This window comes from Seriola dumerili, unplaced genomic scaffold (assembly GCF_002260705.1).
Source record: "Seriola dumerili isolate Sdu_G_001 unplaced genomic scaffold, Sdu_1.0 BDQW01000044.1, whole genome shotgun sequence".
In the NCBI taxonomy this organism is placed as follows: domain Eukaryota; kingdom Metazoa; phylum Chordata; class Actinopteri; order Carangiformes; family Carangidae; genus Seriola; species Seriola dumerili.
In genome coordinates, this window is record NW_019174299.1 from 3748061 (window position 1) to 3761789 (window position 13729).

At 40.0% G+C, this 13729-nt stretch overlaps 2 protein-coding genes across 6 annotated transcripts; one reads left to right on the plus strand and one right to left on the minus strand.

The window, feature by feature from the left end:
* Nucleotides 1-65: 65 nt before the first annotated feature.
* On the plus strand, nt 66-10561 carry strada (STE20-related kinase adaptor alpha). 5 transcript variants are annotated; one of them, XM_022739375.1, is made up of 14 exons: nt 66-180; nt 706-729; nt 1516-1579; nt 2112-2169; nt 4972-5000; nt 6563-6665; nt 6938-7059; nt 7314-7422; nt 7548-7671; nt 7995-8166; nt 8662-8766; nt 8941-9194; nt 9296-9338; nt 9534-10561. In XM_022739375.1, exons 3-14 carry the CDS (start codon nt 1568-1570, stop codon nt 9687-9689), a joined length of 1287 nt encoding a protein of 428 aa, XP_022595096.1. In that variant the 5' UTR covers nt 66-180; nt 706-729; nt 1516-1567; the 3' UTR covers nt 9690-10561. The 5 variants fall into 5 exon arrangements, with proteins under 5 accessions (XP_022595096.1, XP_022595095.1, XP_022595097.1 ...); XM_022739374.1 differs by lacking the exon at nt 706-729; XM_022739376.1 differs by lacking the exons at nt 706-729; nt 2112-2169; nt 4972-5000 and having other exon boundaries at nt 68-180.
* A 36-nt stretch (nt 10562-10597) lies between these two features.
* On the minus strand, nt 10598-13714 carry rnf113a (ring finger protein 113A). Its single transcript, XM_022739379.1, has 10 exons — nt 13583-13714; nt 12767-12846; nt 12577-12675; nt 12276-12383; nt 11801-11910; nt 11585-11691; nt 11382-11471; nt 11186-11279; nt 10984-11090; nt 10598-10736 (listed from the first exon to the last, which is right to left on the minus strand). Exons 1-10 carry the CDS (start codon nt 13686-13688, stop codon nt 10669-10671), a joined length of 969 nt encoding a protein of 322 aa, XP_022595100.1. The 5' UTR covers nt 13689-13714; the 3' UTR covers nt 10598-10668.
* Nucleotides 13715-13729: the final 15 nt, after the last annotated feature.

Consider the following 13729-nt stretch of genomic DNA (forward strand, 5'->3'; position numbering starts at 1 on the left):
CAGCCCGCGCAAAGTTCCTCCATAAGTATGTCGTCGTTCGTGCGCGACACTACGGTCAGCCAAGATAGCGTAGTGGAGAGCTGTCAAAAACACTCCGCTGGAGAGGATGGGCAGCTAAATAAGTTGTCTTAGAATATAATAATACTGCAACCAGGAATTGCTGTTCTAAACCTCATATCGGTAAGTTACTAAGACATTAAAAATAATGCATTTTCTTGTTAAAATAAGTCATGGTAGCTGTCGTAGCTAACGGTAATTTACTAGTGCTAGCCTGCGCCCTCCATCATGGCAACATTAGCGAGCCATTAGCAAGAACTGAGCTATGTTTGAGACCAATCTGATTTTAGTTTATTGAAGTGTTTTTTTTCTTGGACTGTTCAAACTACTTCGTTTTCAATCGCTGGAAGTCAGTATATGTGTTTGCATAATAACCGCCAATATTCAAGCGTGAATGTTGATTAGTTTCAACCTAAAAATATCAGCATCAATGAAGATATCATCATTAAAGGCAGCACTAACTACCGAGAGATCATCTGGCTGCCAGACTTTACTCTGCTTTTCAAGGTTTAATAATCATTATAAGTAATAACTAATATTCATAGCATTCATGGGGCGAGGCAATTTAACACGTTTGGTAATGTGCCAAAAAATAATTCCTTTCATGTAATGCCACTTAAACCTTCAAATATTATTTATGTTCTACAGATGTATGCTATTCTTCAGGTAATTGTAAGTATTCTGATAGAATTCTTAAGTGTAGTATTGATAATGAGCATTGTAAACCAACTACATGTGACTTTTGTTTATTTATTTTTCACTTATTGGTTTATTTAACATGGATTGTGCATATAAGTAAAGATTGCAGTAAATGCGCCAGAGTTAGGGAAGAGGCCATTTCTAATCTGTACTTTCTGGACAGATGTAACAAAGCCACTCAGAATATAAGTATAATATAGAATTAATATAATATAAGAATATAAAATTAAAATGACAAAGGTATTGAGATAATTTATAAGCACACAGAGCAATAGTAAAAAGAGAATAGAATATTATTATAGATATATAAATATCATTTATAAAATAAATATATCAGGCCACTATTATATTCAAATTTAATTTTATTATTTAAGACAAACAACATGGACACACGTAATACAAGTCATGCAAAGTAATGACATGGCGAATATTAATAGAAATATGGGCTAAAAAGACGACATTGTGCTGCATTATTAGACACAAATTGAGTGATGCATAGCAGAAGCAGACTTAAAAGGCTCATATAGTACATAAAATACTTTTACAGACATATATAGATATACAGTATATACACTCATAAATATGTATGTGTTTTGCTTATGCACATTGACAAGGGGCTGCTAAACTGACTTTTGTGGTCTTTTAACAATGACACTTAAGATCTATTATATTCTATTCTATCCTAAATCACTCTAGCAGGGGGAGACCAAAGAGAGACATCTTCTCTTTCACAGTTTTTTTTTTCACTTTTATTCACAGATTTTTCCAGACTGTGTTTTCAGCGTCATATGTAACGCTCTCAAGAGGATCCATGTCTTTTCTTGTAAGTGTTTGCCAAGTATGTCCTTTTTTAGACATAGGCTTACAGGGCTAGTTTCCCAGACAAGGATTAAATCTAATCCAAGACCTAGAATTTAATCTACAGTGCTCATATGTGTTTAATTGATATGTTTGGTCCAGAAGAAGGCTTAATCCCTGTAAGGGAAATTGGTCTATAACCACATCTATGATAGCTTTCATTGCAAGCAGCCAGACACTATTGTTATCATAAGACAATTATGTGCAGTTATATTTATAAAGCTCTTACAGAGACCAGTCTGTCTATTGACCCACCACTGCTTACAGACATGAAAGGCTGCATGAAATCGCTAGCCTTTTTTAGAAATGGCACTTTCTATGACTTTCTCTTCCACACAAGCAACAGAAATCTTTTAAAGCAATAATTAGACCATCAGCATGAACTGTCTTTATTCAACAGCTTTAAATATGTTTGTGTTTCTCTGGAACCTTTCCTTATTCTTCCTTGCATTTTCTCTCTTTTTTTCCATGTCTTTTATTAACCCTATGTCTGTCAGCGTTGGGTATCTGAGAAATTGAGTGTGGAGAGCCTGCGGGATTTGGAGATATTTGGAGGTGAGGTCCGAGGCAAACCAACTTGCAACGAAAGGGTTCAACATTCCCAAGCCACTGCTTACGCACTAGGGCCTTCAGCACAAATAGAAAACCACATTCAGTTCTAGATGAAGCTTTTGCTCGAAGTGAGTAGTTGCTTTGCTCTGCTTCCAGATGTCATCCTTGAATTACAATTATGAAAGAAAGAAAGAAAAATACGGCTTCTATTACCTGTCTTGAGCGCTATTGACTCATTGTTTCTGTTTGCTACAATAATTTCTCAGGAGGCACAAACAAAATAACTTTAATTAATGTCTTCATGTGGGCTTGTCACATACAAAAAGTTTGTGCCATTTTATTTAACGCTTCTTATGATTTTCTTTAGTCTGATGTGTTAATCTTGCGTGTGGAAAAATGATGTACTTCTTTTTGCTGTCAAATATTTTTATTTGCCTTTATACCTAAATATGACTTTTCCCTCTTGTGGACATATTTATTGTGTTTAAAATCACAATTAACTGTCCAATAAAGCAAATGTGTTTAATCATAACTTTTGGCATGCCAGATATGCAGTAGATACAACAAGCTGTTGTACCAAGTTTTGAGATAGCAATTAGGTTTTAGCCATTATAGGCTAATTTTCAGAGTTTACTGTTGCACTTCTTCTACAATTAAATTACTATAAACGTGAGCTGATAACTGGTAAAACCTCGCACATCAGTTGCAATTACAAAAAAGCATATGCACGTTTTGGTGTGGGCTGGTGTATCTCATGGTATCATGGTTTGCAGAACAGCACCAGTTAGCAGTCCAAGATTAATCCAAATTATCAGTTACATGCACAGCCACGTTAATACAACCTAATTTACAAACATAAGGTATATAAAGTTAGCACTACAGGATAAGGACAAGGAATGCAATTTAGTTCCCTTTTATTAAGTCCATTTGCCCACTTTACTTTTAGCGAAGTGAAGCCGACAGAAAAGTTTTTATTAAGTGCAAGGAGACTTTGTGAAAGCACTCTCTCATGCTGAAATCATTATGGTTATTTGCTATTAGTCATGAGGGCGTTCCTGGTTTTGCAGGATTCACAACTTTTAAATTCCTAACAGGGGCTACATCGTATTTAAAGTTCAAACAGTTAATTTAACCGGTGGTTCAAGAAACATGCATAGTGTTGTCAGCTGGCTGCATGATCCACAGTTTTAGTTAATCAGAGCCCAGAGGTTTGATACACTGAACTCTATATGGCAGCAGCAATACCAGAATATCAGACTTGCCCACTCACTCCCAGTTTATCTCAGTTCTGCCCAAGTGACATGTTTACATACATGCATCAGTTACATCAATATGCTGAAGTAGTGCAAAGCGAGTGTGCCACTAAAAATAACTAAAACCGGCGGCCTTAACTTCCTTTCACCTGCAGTATGTAAGTAATATTATTTTACCACAGATGATTATTTTACCATATAAGTGAAGAAATGTTTGCAGTAGTTCAGGCCAGTGCCAGGCCTGCAGACAGCTCAGGGTAAATCTATACTGTCGGCATAATGAAGGTCAGGATACTTCTAATATTCATCCAAGGACAGTTAAGTTAGCTGGAATGTTTTTTTAATCCTAGTACTGCATCCACTGATAGCTACAGAGCTCGAGGTGAAATGTCTTGCTGATAGCTTTTGAATTAAATGAGGGAGGTTCTTATTCACTTCTTCCTGCTTAGCTTTTCATAGCAGTCTGTGACCTGAACCACCTATCTTCTAGTCATGAATCTCTCCAGTCCTGTAGGACTGATTTGATGGGTTGTATTTTTAGTAAAGTAAGCAAGAACAGTTCTGAGAAAATATGTTTTCCTGAAATCATACTCATTAAAAAAAAAAGGCCTCGAGGTCTGAAAGTTTCAGTGTTATGGGCTAGACGGTTTTAACTTGTTTGTAGATTTCTTGCCAAAATTGCTTATTGGTCAGAAGCTACATGTAGTGGTAGCTCCCCACTATGACTCATGGCAGTGATTTTATTTTTTCTGTGATATTTCCAGCAGTCACTTAAAGACTGGAGAGAGCAGACGGTTTTGATAACAAATATATAACAAGTATTTTATATATGTGAAAGTAGAGTGAAAGGGACTGTAGTTTGTGAGTTGTAAATGACGCCTTTCAAGGTGTCATGAAGCTAAGAGACAGTTTGTTTATGGCTGTGCATCAGTGGTTTGTATGTCTTTTAAAATGCCTTATTTCTCCACAGTAATAATACGTTTTATAGAAGGAGTGGATTATGTTTTTTTTCTTCTCAATCTTTTCCTCATTTTCATTTTCTTGGTGGCTGATCATTGCTTAATGTTGCATGTTTGTTCAAGTGTATCATTTCTGTTTTGCCTGTGCTCTGTTCCCATTGCCTTACATAATATTTGGAAAGAACCTGCTGGGTTTAGCTGGATTATTATTCTTTTTTTTTTTTTTCATTTGCTTTGATGGGAAATATTTAAGGTTTTCATGCAGACGTAAGCTGGGGTAAAAGTTCATTTTTGCTGTTGTGGTGCAGTTTCAGTTTAATTATGTTCCCACAAGTTATGAAAACTGTGTATTGACAATGTTGCAGGACTTTGTCACATAAAAGACAAAGCTGATGTTTTAGAAAAATGATGTTAGTGATAGAGAAAATAGAAAAGGTCATCAATGAGATTCTGCAGCATGCATCAAACTCCCACTACCAGAGGCTGCTTCCCAGTTCAAGAGCTGCTCTAAACACAGATCCTTCTCTTGTGTGTGTGTGTGTGTGTGTGTGTGTACATGTCTTTATGTCATTGATGTGGTTTTTCTACCCCAGAGCAAGCTCAGGGACTCTCTCACAGGAAAGTAAGTGTGGTACTCCTGTCACTGCATCATCATCCCCCATTTGCCCTTTGTGTATGTGCGTGCGGCATGTCTGTGTGATTTAAATATAGAGGAATCCACAAACCCCTTAGGCTTTGCACATTTTTGCATGAGTGCTCAGTAGTACATGCTGTACATGCTCGCAGCTCAGAGGGCCATTTCACCCCACCCACCAGGGCTTCTGTTGGAGAGGACAGGGAAACAATAGTGTTAGAGGTCAAATAATCCTCTCGTACAGCCAATCTAAATGGTCCTGTCTGAGTCTATAGTGCGCTGTTAACATGCTGTGCTTCAGGCAACTGCTCTGTTTGGATTTTGGTGTTTTTAAGTTGCCTCACTAAAAGTCTGATTTCTTTTCGCAGAATATGTTGTGTTGTGAGTACTCAGTGTTTGCGTTTTGACACTGCCTGTCTGTGTTGACGGCTTGTTGGTGAACTGCTGTAGCGTCACAGCCACTGTGTGTCCCTGCAGGCTGTAGATGGGTGGAGTTCCATGTGTTCAGCTTTAGCAATGCACGGCGACCCCTTCTGAATCTGATCACATTGGCAGTCTCGTGTGTACCCCATGTGATTAGATCAACGTTTACTGATGTTACCTCAACTGACGGCTGCTATGGCATGCTTGACTTTGCTATCATGCCAGTTTTAATTGAAAGTGTGTTAAGCTTACGTATGGCAGAGGGCACTATGTGGAGCTGTCCACACATGGAACAGCTCCTGGTTTTATCTGTGAGGATATTTTCAAAGGTGTGTGTGTGTGTGTGTGTGTCTCTGATATTGATCTTGACCTGGAGGAAACAATTATGCTCAAGGAAGTGCACTACTCTAATTCTGACTGTACGTCTTCGTTCTGGTCACCATGGAAACAATCCAAGTATTCATACAGCCTCTACAGATTGCTACTGCAGTATGTCCATTTCCATCATTTGAATGTCAAGAAATTGATTGAATTCAGGAGTCCTCACTGCCAAGAATAATAACTTTTTCTTATGTGTGTTCCTGACGCACAAGTCTAAAAGAATTTCTAACTAAAGGCAGGAAGACATACACAATGTGTAGACCACACTTTGTGGTTTGGTATTTATTCTGTCAGTACACAACATTATAGAAACTACTTCCTCAAGGACAAACCACATTGTTGTTCAACAATTACCGATTCACTGTAAATGTCTTATACTATTGAAATAATACGCACTGTTTTATATTCAGTTATAATGTTGTATTTTAATATGTTTTAGTTACTACACCTACAGTAGACACCTGTGTAGTTATAAAATATTTTGCTGGTGATGGTTTGAGTGCCAGTACGTGCTACTAATGTCTTCTAATTTCTTTTTTTTTTTTTGTTTTTTTTTTTTCTTTTTTGACAAGTGCCACAGGTCATGCTAACACACCTTGATAACACTTTGGTGATCTTTTAACAGATATCACACATATGACCAAGCCTCTGGTAGTCACTGCAGGCACAACCCTACACTCTAAAAAAAGCCAAGTCAGCGTCACAACCGATCTTCATCCGCTCTGTTTCTTCTCCTCCGCCTTCAGGCCCATGAGGACAGTCAGGAGAGTCTGACCTCGCTCCCTCGTCGGGACACCATGGGCAGCTTCCTCCCCGACAGCAGCTCATACGAGCTCCTCACTGTTATCGGTATGTAAAGGCAAAGCCTGCTGCTTCTGTTGATTTCAAGACACACTGAAGTTTGACTCCATTTTTTTTTTTTTACTAGCAGTGACATTTTGTTTTTAGAAAACAAATTCACTGCGCCATTGTATCAAAAAACAAAGAAAGCAAAGTCTTCAATATATCTTTCTTTCGTTTGTTTGTTATTTTACATGAAAAACCAAGGAGTAAAGGACACTTGTTTAACAGTGACATGAGTATTTGTTGATTAAGGTCTTTGTCGTGTGTGTGTGTTTTAGGCCGGGGCTTGGACGACTTGATGACTGTGAACCTGGCTCGATATAGACCCACAGGGATACATGTAGCTATCCGACGGATTGACTTGGAGTCATGCACTAATGACATGGTTACATACCTGCAGGTGTGCATCAGTCTGCACGATTCAGCTCCCCTGTAGTTATTGCATGTCTCCTGTTAGTGAACAAAACTCCCCTTTCTTTCATCTCTCTGCTTCATTTGGAATCCTTATGTAACCCGTGTGTGTGTGTGTGTGTGTTCTAATTAACTTCCCTGTCTCCACTGCTTGGTCCTCAGTGCCAAATTAGATTCAGAATCATCTCCTCTGCCTGTCGTCTTGACATAATAAGATATAATTTCCTCTCCTCTGCCTCTCAGGGTGAACTTCATGTGTCAAAGTTGTTTCACCACCCCAGTATTCTACCCTACAAGAGTGTCTTTATAGCTGAAAATGAACTGTGGGTCATCACCCCCTTCATGGCTTATGGTAAGAAACTGTCACTGCGTCTTATTATACATTATGCAAGTATGTTAAAAATGTTTTTTAAGCAGTGTGTATTAATAGAGGAAAGCTTCTGCGTCATGATGATCTGTGTTTTGATCATTTATCAGGGTCGGCCAGAGATCTGATCTGCACTCATTTCACTGATGGTATGAGCGAGCTGACCATCTCCTACATTTTACTGGGCATGCTAAAAGCTCTTCAATACATCCACCACATGGGATATGTGCACCGGTAAGACACACTACTAGACTCGAGGCAGACACGTCTTCTTGTATCACACATACCTGTCATGCCAGATCAAAAAACAAAACAACTCCATGGAAATACTCCATGTGACTTATATGTGTCATAGTTGGGGAAAATGGCGAAACCACTGTGCATGTCTTACACAATATGCTCTTCATTATATCTTCTTTTGTGCTGGTCTCTGGGCCTATACTTGCATTAGGTTTTAGTAAATTGACGATATTGATAACCGTATACCAGTCTAACCTCACTTGTAAATACAGGTCAGTGAGATATTCATTGTCTTGATCGTGTCTGGTTCTGTGCAGGAGTGTGAAGGCCAGCCACGTATTGATCTCAGCAGACGGACAGGTTTGCATGTCAGGTCTGCGGAGTATCTTCAGTCTGATCCGTCACGGGCAGAGGGCCAAAGTTGTTCATGACTTTCCTCAGTACAGCGTCAAGGTGCTGCCTTGGCTCAGCCCCGAAGTGCTGCAACAGGTACTGCATTTCTCCACACTGTAGCATCGTATGATGTTGTGTCTTCGACCATAGTCCACAGGTTTTGGAAATGCTGTTCTGCAGCAACTTGTACACAGCCTGTTCAAGGCGAGAATGTTGGGCCTTTATTTCACCTTGCTGTTCTGTATAAAAGGTACGAACATGGAATGGGGGGGGGGGGTCATTGTTGTTCTACCTTTTTATGCGGAGAAAGTCACAGAGCCAGATTGACGCTGATGCTGTTGTTACACGTCACGCCTCTGATTCCAGAATGTCGGCGTGCTATCTAAAATCACTCATGAGGGCGGCATATTGTTTGGTCCAATGTAAACAAGTGAAGGCGGCATAATCAAGGGTCTTCTTAAGAGCAGCATCTCTGTGTAAAAAGGTTTTAGGATTACATTTCTTCATGCTGTAAAATTAGAAGGAATTAGAAATGAGGTCTTGATGAAACAGACACTAATGGATAATTTGATATGTGAATGTTTTTCTCAGAACCTGCAGGGCTACGACTCTCGGTCAGACATCTACAGCCTCGGCATCACAGCCTGTGAACTGGCAAATGGACATGTCCCCTTTAAAGACATGCCAGCTACACAGGTGATTGAGTGTAAAAGGAATACTTGATCAGTCGGTTTCACAGTTATTTTGATTGTTATTTGCACAGTGGTAAAATTGAGCTAGAAAAACTGCACATTGATGAATGGGCTAACTTTTTCATAAACATCACAGTAAAAGTCAATAAACTGTCCCTAAATTCCTAAATTTCCACAGATGCTGCTGGAGAAGCTAAATGGCACGGTGCCGTGTTTGCTGGACACCACCACTATTCCACCAGATGAGCTGTCCATGAAACCGTCTCGCTCTGGGGCTGACTCTGGGATCTGTGAGGGTCCGGGAGCTGGAGGGGTCAGACACTCCAACGGAGAGCCTTCCTCCTCATCAGGAGGACACCCTTACAACCGAACGTTCTCCCCGCATTTCCACGCCTTTGTTGAGCTGTGTCTACAGCGAGACCCAGAAAAGAGGTTGGCGTTTTTCTTCCTGCACACTTAAATACTGTACAGCACACGTTACAAAATCTTTTAAGGTTTCAAGACACTCATTTTTTCCTGTTGTTTTCCATCAGACCGTCTGCCACCACTCTCATAAATCACCCCTTCTTCAAACAGGTGCGTAAAATATCAGAAGAACCCAGATATTATCACTTATGAAAACAGTTATAATTTCTTGTATATTTTGGTGTTGCTTAAGTCATTCCTGACACCTGGGACAACAAACTATCTTCTTAACTTAGTAACTAAAAGTCCACTGTGTGATAAATACCAATGACGTTTAAAGTTTCTTATTTTCTCTCTCTCTCTCAGATAAAACGCCAACCCTCAGAAGCGCTGCCTGAGCTGCTGCGGCCCGTGTCACCCATCACCAGCTTCGACAGCTCCCAGCCACAGGACTCTCCCTCTGGACTGGCCAGTCTGGAGTCTGGTCTCAGCCACCTGGAGGTGGACGACTGGGACTTCTGACAGTGGAGGACTCAGTGGGGAGACACTTGTAGGATCATGATGGGAAACCCTCTGAACAGACAGGACAAAATTTGTTTTTGTAATGGTCCCCTTGTAAATAATACAACTGTCAAACTTAAAGGAGTTGCTGTTGTCAGACAGAGGTTAAAAGCCAGCAGCCATCTTGCCTCTTTTTGATGTCTCTTGCACGCTTTTGGTCTCTAGATATGCACAGACGTTTGCACTGCACTGATGGCCTCTCTCTCTTAAACACACACACCCCTGTTTACAGATTGTAGTTACACACAACAAATCCCCCTGGAGCCAAACACAACAGCACCCCTCCTCTTCCTCATGCTGAGAGGTCAGAGGAGGGTTTATGGATGGAGATGTAGCCTTAACCTGAAGATTCTCATGAAACGGATCAGTGGGAAGCCGCTACTAAATATTCAGAGGGGACTCTCTACCTCTTGTTGGAACATGGCCGCTGTATGTGGCCCATCTGCTCAGTGAGACCACTATGAGGTTGCACACCAGTCCTCACAGCTGACTCATTTAGCCCTCCACACCAGATGGAAGGTTTTTCAGTCAGCGAAACGAACAGCATGTATATGCTTCTCTTGGCTTTCTGCCTGTATTACAGTGTAAACTACATCTCATGCTTTACACGTCACTTTTGCTGCGCAGAGGTTAAGAACAACACCTGTTTAGTTTAACCTTCAGAGCATACAAGTTTGCATTTCCTTCAACTTACTCTGGGCGTGATGTTACTTATGTCAAAAGTGAATGTTACATTGGTGCTTGTTTTGTCTGCATGTATTTGAAAGTGAGGACAAAGCAAAGTGTTGCAAATGTCAAACTTGACCTTTAACAATAAACATTGTTCAGTTTAACGTTTTAACTTGATGGTAGCACACAGTGAGTCAGTGAACCTTCTAAAAAAGTTATTTTATTCAAAATTTACATGGACAAACACATAAGGGGAGGGTTGAAAAGGTTGCTAATCATCCTCATCTGATGGTGGTTGGTCTGTTGCGGCATGATGTTTCTCCATCTTCGCCATCAACTCTGGAATAAAGTGAAAATAATAGAAAACATGACTAAGAGGAATCTTTAACTTACAATCATCACATCAGTTCCTTAGAAGAAATTTATTTGCCCCTTCTCCAAGGTCTTGAGACAGACCCTGCTTAAATGGTAAATGGACTTGCACTTATATAGCACTTTTCTAGTCTTACTGACCACTCAAAGCGCTTTGGCAATACTTGCCACATTGCAACTGCCATCAGGGGCAAAGTGGGGTTCAGTATCTTACCTTTAGCGGGGTTGAAGACACCGTTGGTTTGCGTGTTGCACACATAGCAGCGCTTAGACTTACGGTAATGCTGAAGAGCACAGGCCTCACAAAAATAGTGCTTGCACCTGGGAGACATTTGACTGGTTAACAAACTGCAACTGGTAATAAAAGCTCTGCGTGGTGAAGAAGCGGAGGAGAACATACAGAGGAAGAAACTTACTTTGTGACGATAGGATTCTTAAAAGATTCCCTGCAGATGAAGCACTTAAAGGGCATATCCTCGTCGTCACTGCTCACCTCGTAGTTCTCATCATCTAGAGGAAACCATAGCATTGTTCAAGAAATGCTGATGCAGAAACAAAAAACAAAACAAAACAAAAGAAAAAAAAGACATGAAATCCCCCTCTTCAACTCACCATTGGCGCCGTATCTGCCCTCCTCTAGCTCCCTCTCGATCTGCCAGCCATGTTTGTAGTCTGACCTGTCGTGAAGGAACTTACAGCTGTCTAAAAGCAGAAGAGAAGAACAGGAAAAACTGACGTGAAGGGTCAAGATTGAAAAAAAGTTAGTTATTCAACAGAATACTTTGATATTTTAATAGTAAAAATATAGTATCCACCTCCAAAACCACAGAAACCAGTCTCCTTATAGTCTTTGCAGATGTCCGGCTGGTAGTCCCACCTGACCGTGGCTCTCAGGTGTTCAGGGGCTCGGATTGGTCCTTTTCTGTTAAAAGGTTGAAGAAAATTATATGAATCGATGATGACTGATATTAGCATTCACCATTCATGTCTTATGACAGCATGTGATGAATATGTGTCACTTTACTACTCACCTGACCATGCCAGAGGAGGCATTGCCCATTGTGGTATCTTTGGGCTTGATGAATTTTTGGTAATTGTTGATGCCGCGGTAGATTCTATCGTCCTCTTTACCCGTCAGCTCCTGTTGAAGGGGAAAAAGGGGTAAGGGAAACTTCAACATTATTTGGCAGAAAAAATAATAACGTGCATAATTTAACATTTAAGCAGATTGTTTTACATTTTTGCAAAGGTTTGGTGAAAAAAATCAAAACACCATTTGAAATTTCACATATGACTTGGTGCAGTTATACAAGATTCAGAATTGAGCGATGTTATTTGATAATAATGAATTGAATGGAACATCGAGCTACTGGAATGCCAATAAAGTGTATTTATCAAAAAACTAAACAAAAAACAAAGATGTACTAAGAAACACTTCAAACTTGTATATTAAATAATAACTTTGAGAAAAAATGTTAATCTTAATGTTACACATCTAATTTCTACCTCTTGGATTTTCTGACTCCTCTCAAAAATGGCCTGAGCATCCTTGTCTCTCTCTGTATCCAGCTGATACGTAGCAGTTGCACCCATGTCGTCTGGTCCCTCTGGTTTCTGTTTTGGACAAGATTGGCAGAATGGTGGAGAATGAGGAATTCTTCAGTACCTCCATCAAGTAAAGAGATTGTGACTTCACAGCAAGGTGACAAGTGTTTCATGTTCATTTTTCCTGACCAGGGGGTTTAAACCATTCTTCCTGGAACCCCATCAAAATGTGATATAAAAAAAAAAAGGAGTCTCAACTCACTGCTGATCGTGTGGACTTGTAGGCAACAGTGACCTTCTTGTCTTCTTTGTCTTCTTCACTTTCACTGGAAGATACAGCATCTCTTTCCACTTTCTTTGTCTGGACAGGGACAAGACAAGAGTCATGTTTATTTCACTATTACACTCAAAAAGAATTTAAAAATATCATGTTATTAATATTACTATGGCACCTTTTGAATCATAGGGTTGACTCGAGTGTCTTTCTTTTCTCTTCTGACCACAGAGCTCTGGTCCTCGTCACTGTTACCATCTGAAAAAACAAGCGGAACTTATTTCATTGCATCTCGTCTTTAAGTCAGGATGATGGACTCCAACATGTTGAATCCACTATTTATCTGACAAGCTCTGTATTACATATACATTTATACACTCAGCCAGAACTTTATTAAGAACACCTGTACACTTGCTTATTTATGCAATTATCCAATCATGCAGATATAGCCCAGGCTGCTGGTGGTGGTGGTGTACTGGTGTGGATGTGAATGCCTTGTGCATCCCTTTATGACCACAATTGACTATCTTCTAATGGCATGATAATGCTCCATGTCATAAAACAAAAGTCGTCTCAAACTGGTTTCATAAACATGATAATGAGTTCAGTGCACTTCAATTAGTGTAGTGTAATCCACTGTAGTGTTCCCAATAAAGAGCTAGGTGAGTGTACAACATAGGTTTGTTAAACGGCATTTGAACAAACTGGATAAGGAGAAGATGCAGGCTTCCCAAACCCTCAAAATTCCGAGGGAGCCAAAATGCAGCATATACGAGGGAACTGGCTTCAACAAAATTTCTCAAACTACCCACAGTTCACAGAGTTGCTCTCGTATTTCTGTCGTTAGTAACGTATTTGGCTCGAATTATCAAGATCATTATTAAAAACATCCAACGAAGACAAGAACTCACAGAAAACACAGCCACGACGTTCCTAGCACAGGGTATAATGTAATTTCAACGTTGGAGTCGTTAACTGAAGGAGTAATTATTACCTTTATCGCTGTCGCTTGCTTTTCTCTTTCGCCCGGAGAATTTTTTTGTAGATTTTTTGAACAGAAAAGTGCAAGAACCAGCTTTGGGCTCTTCGGACTCCGCCATCTTGCCACCAGGATCTAAATAACCGCCGTCGCCACAGCGCC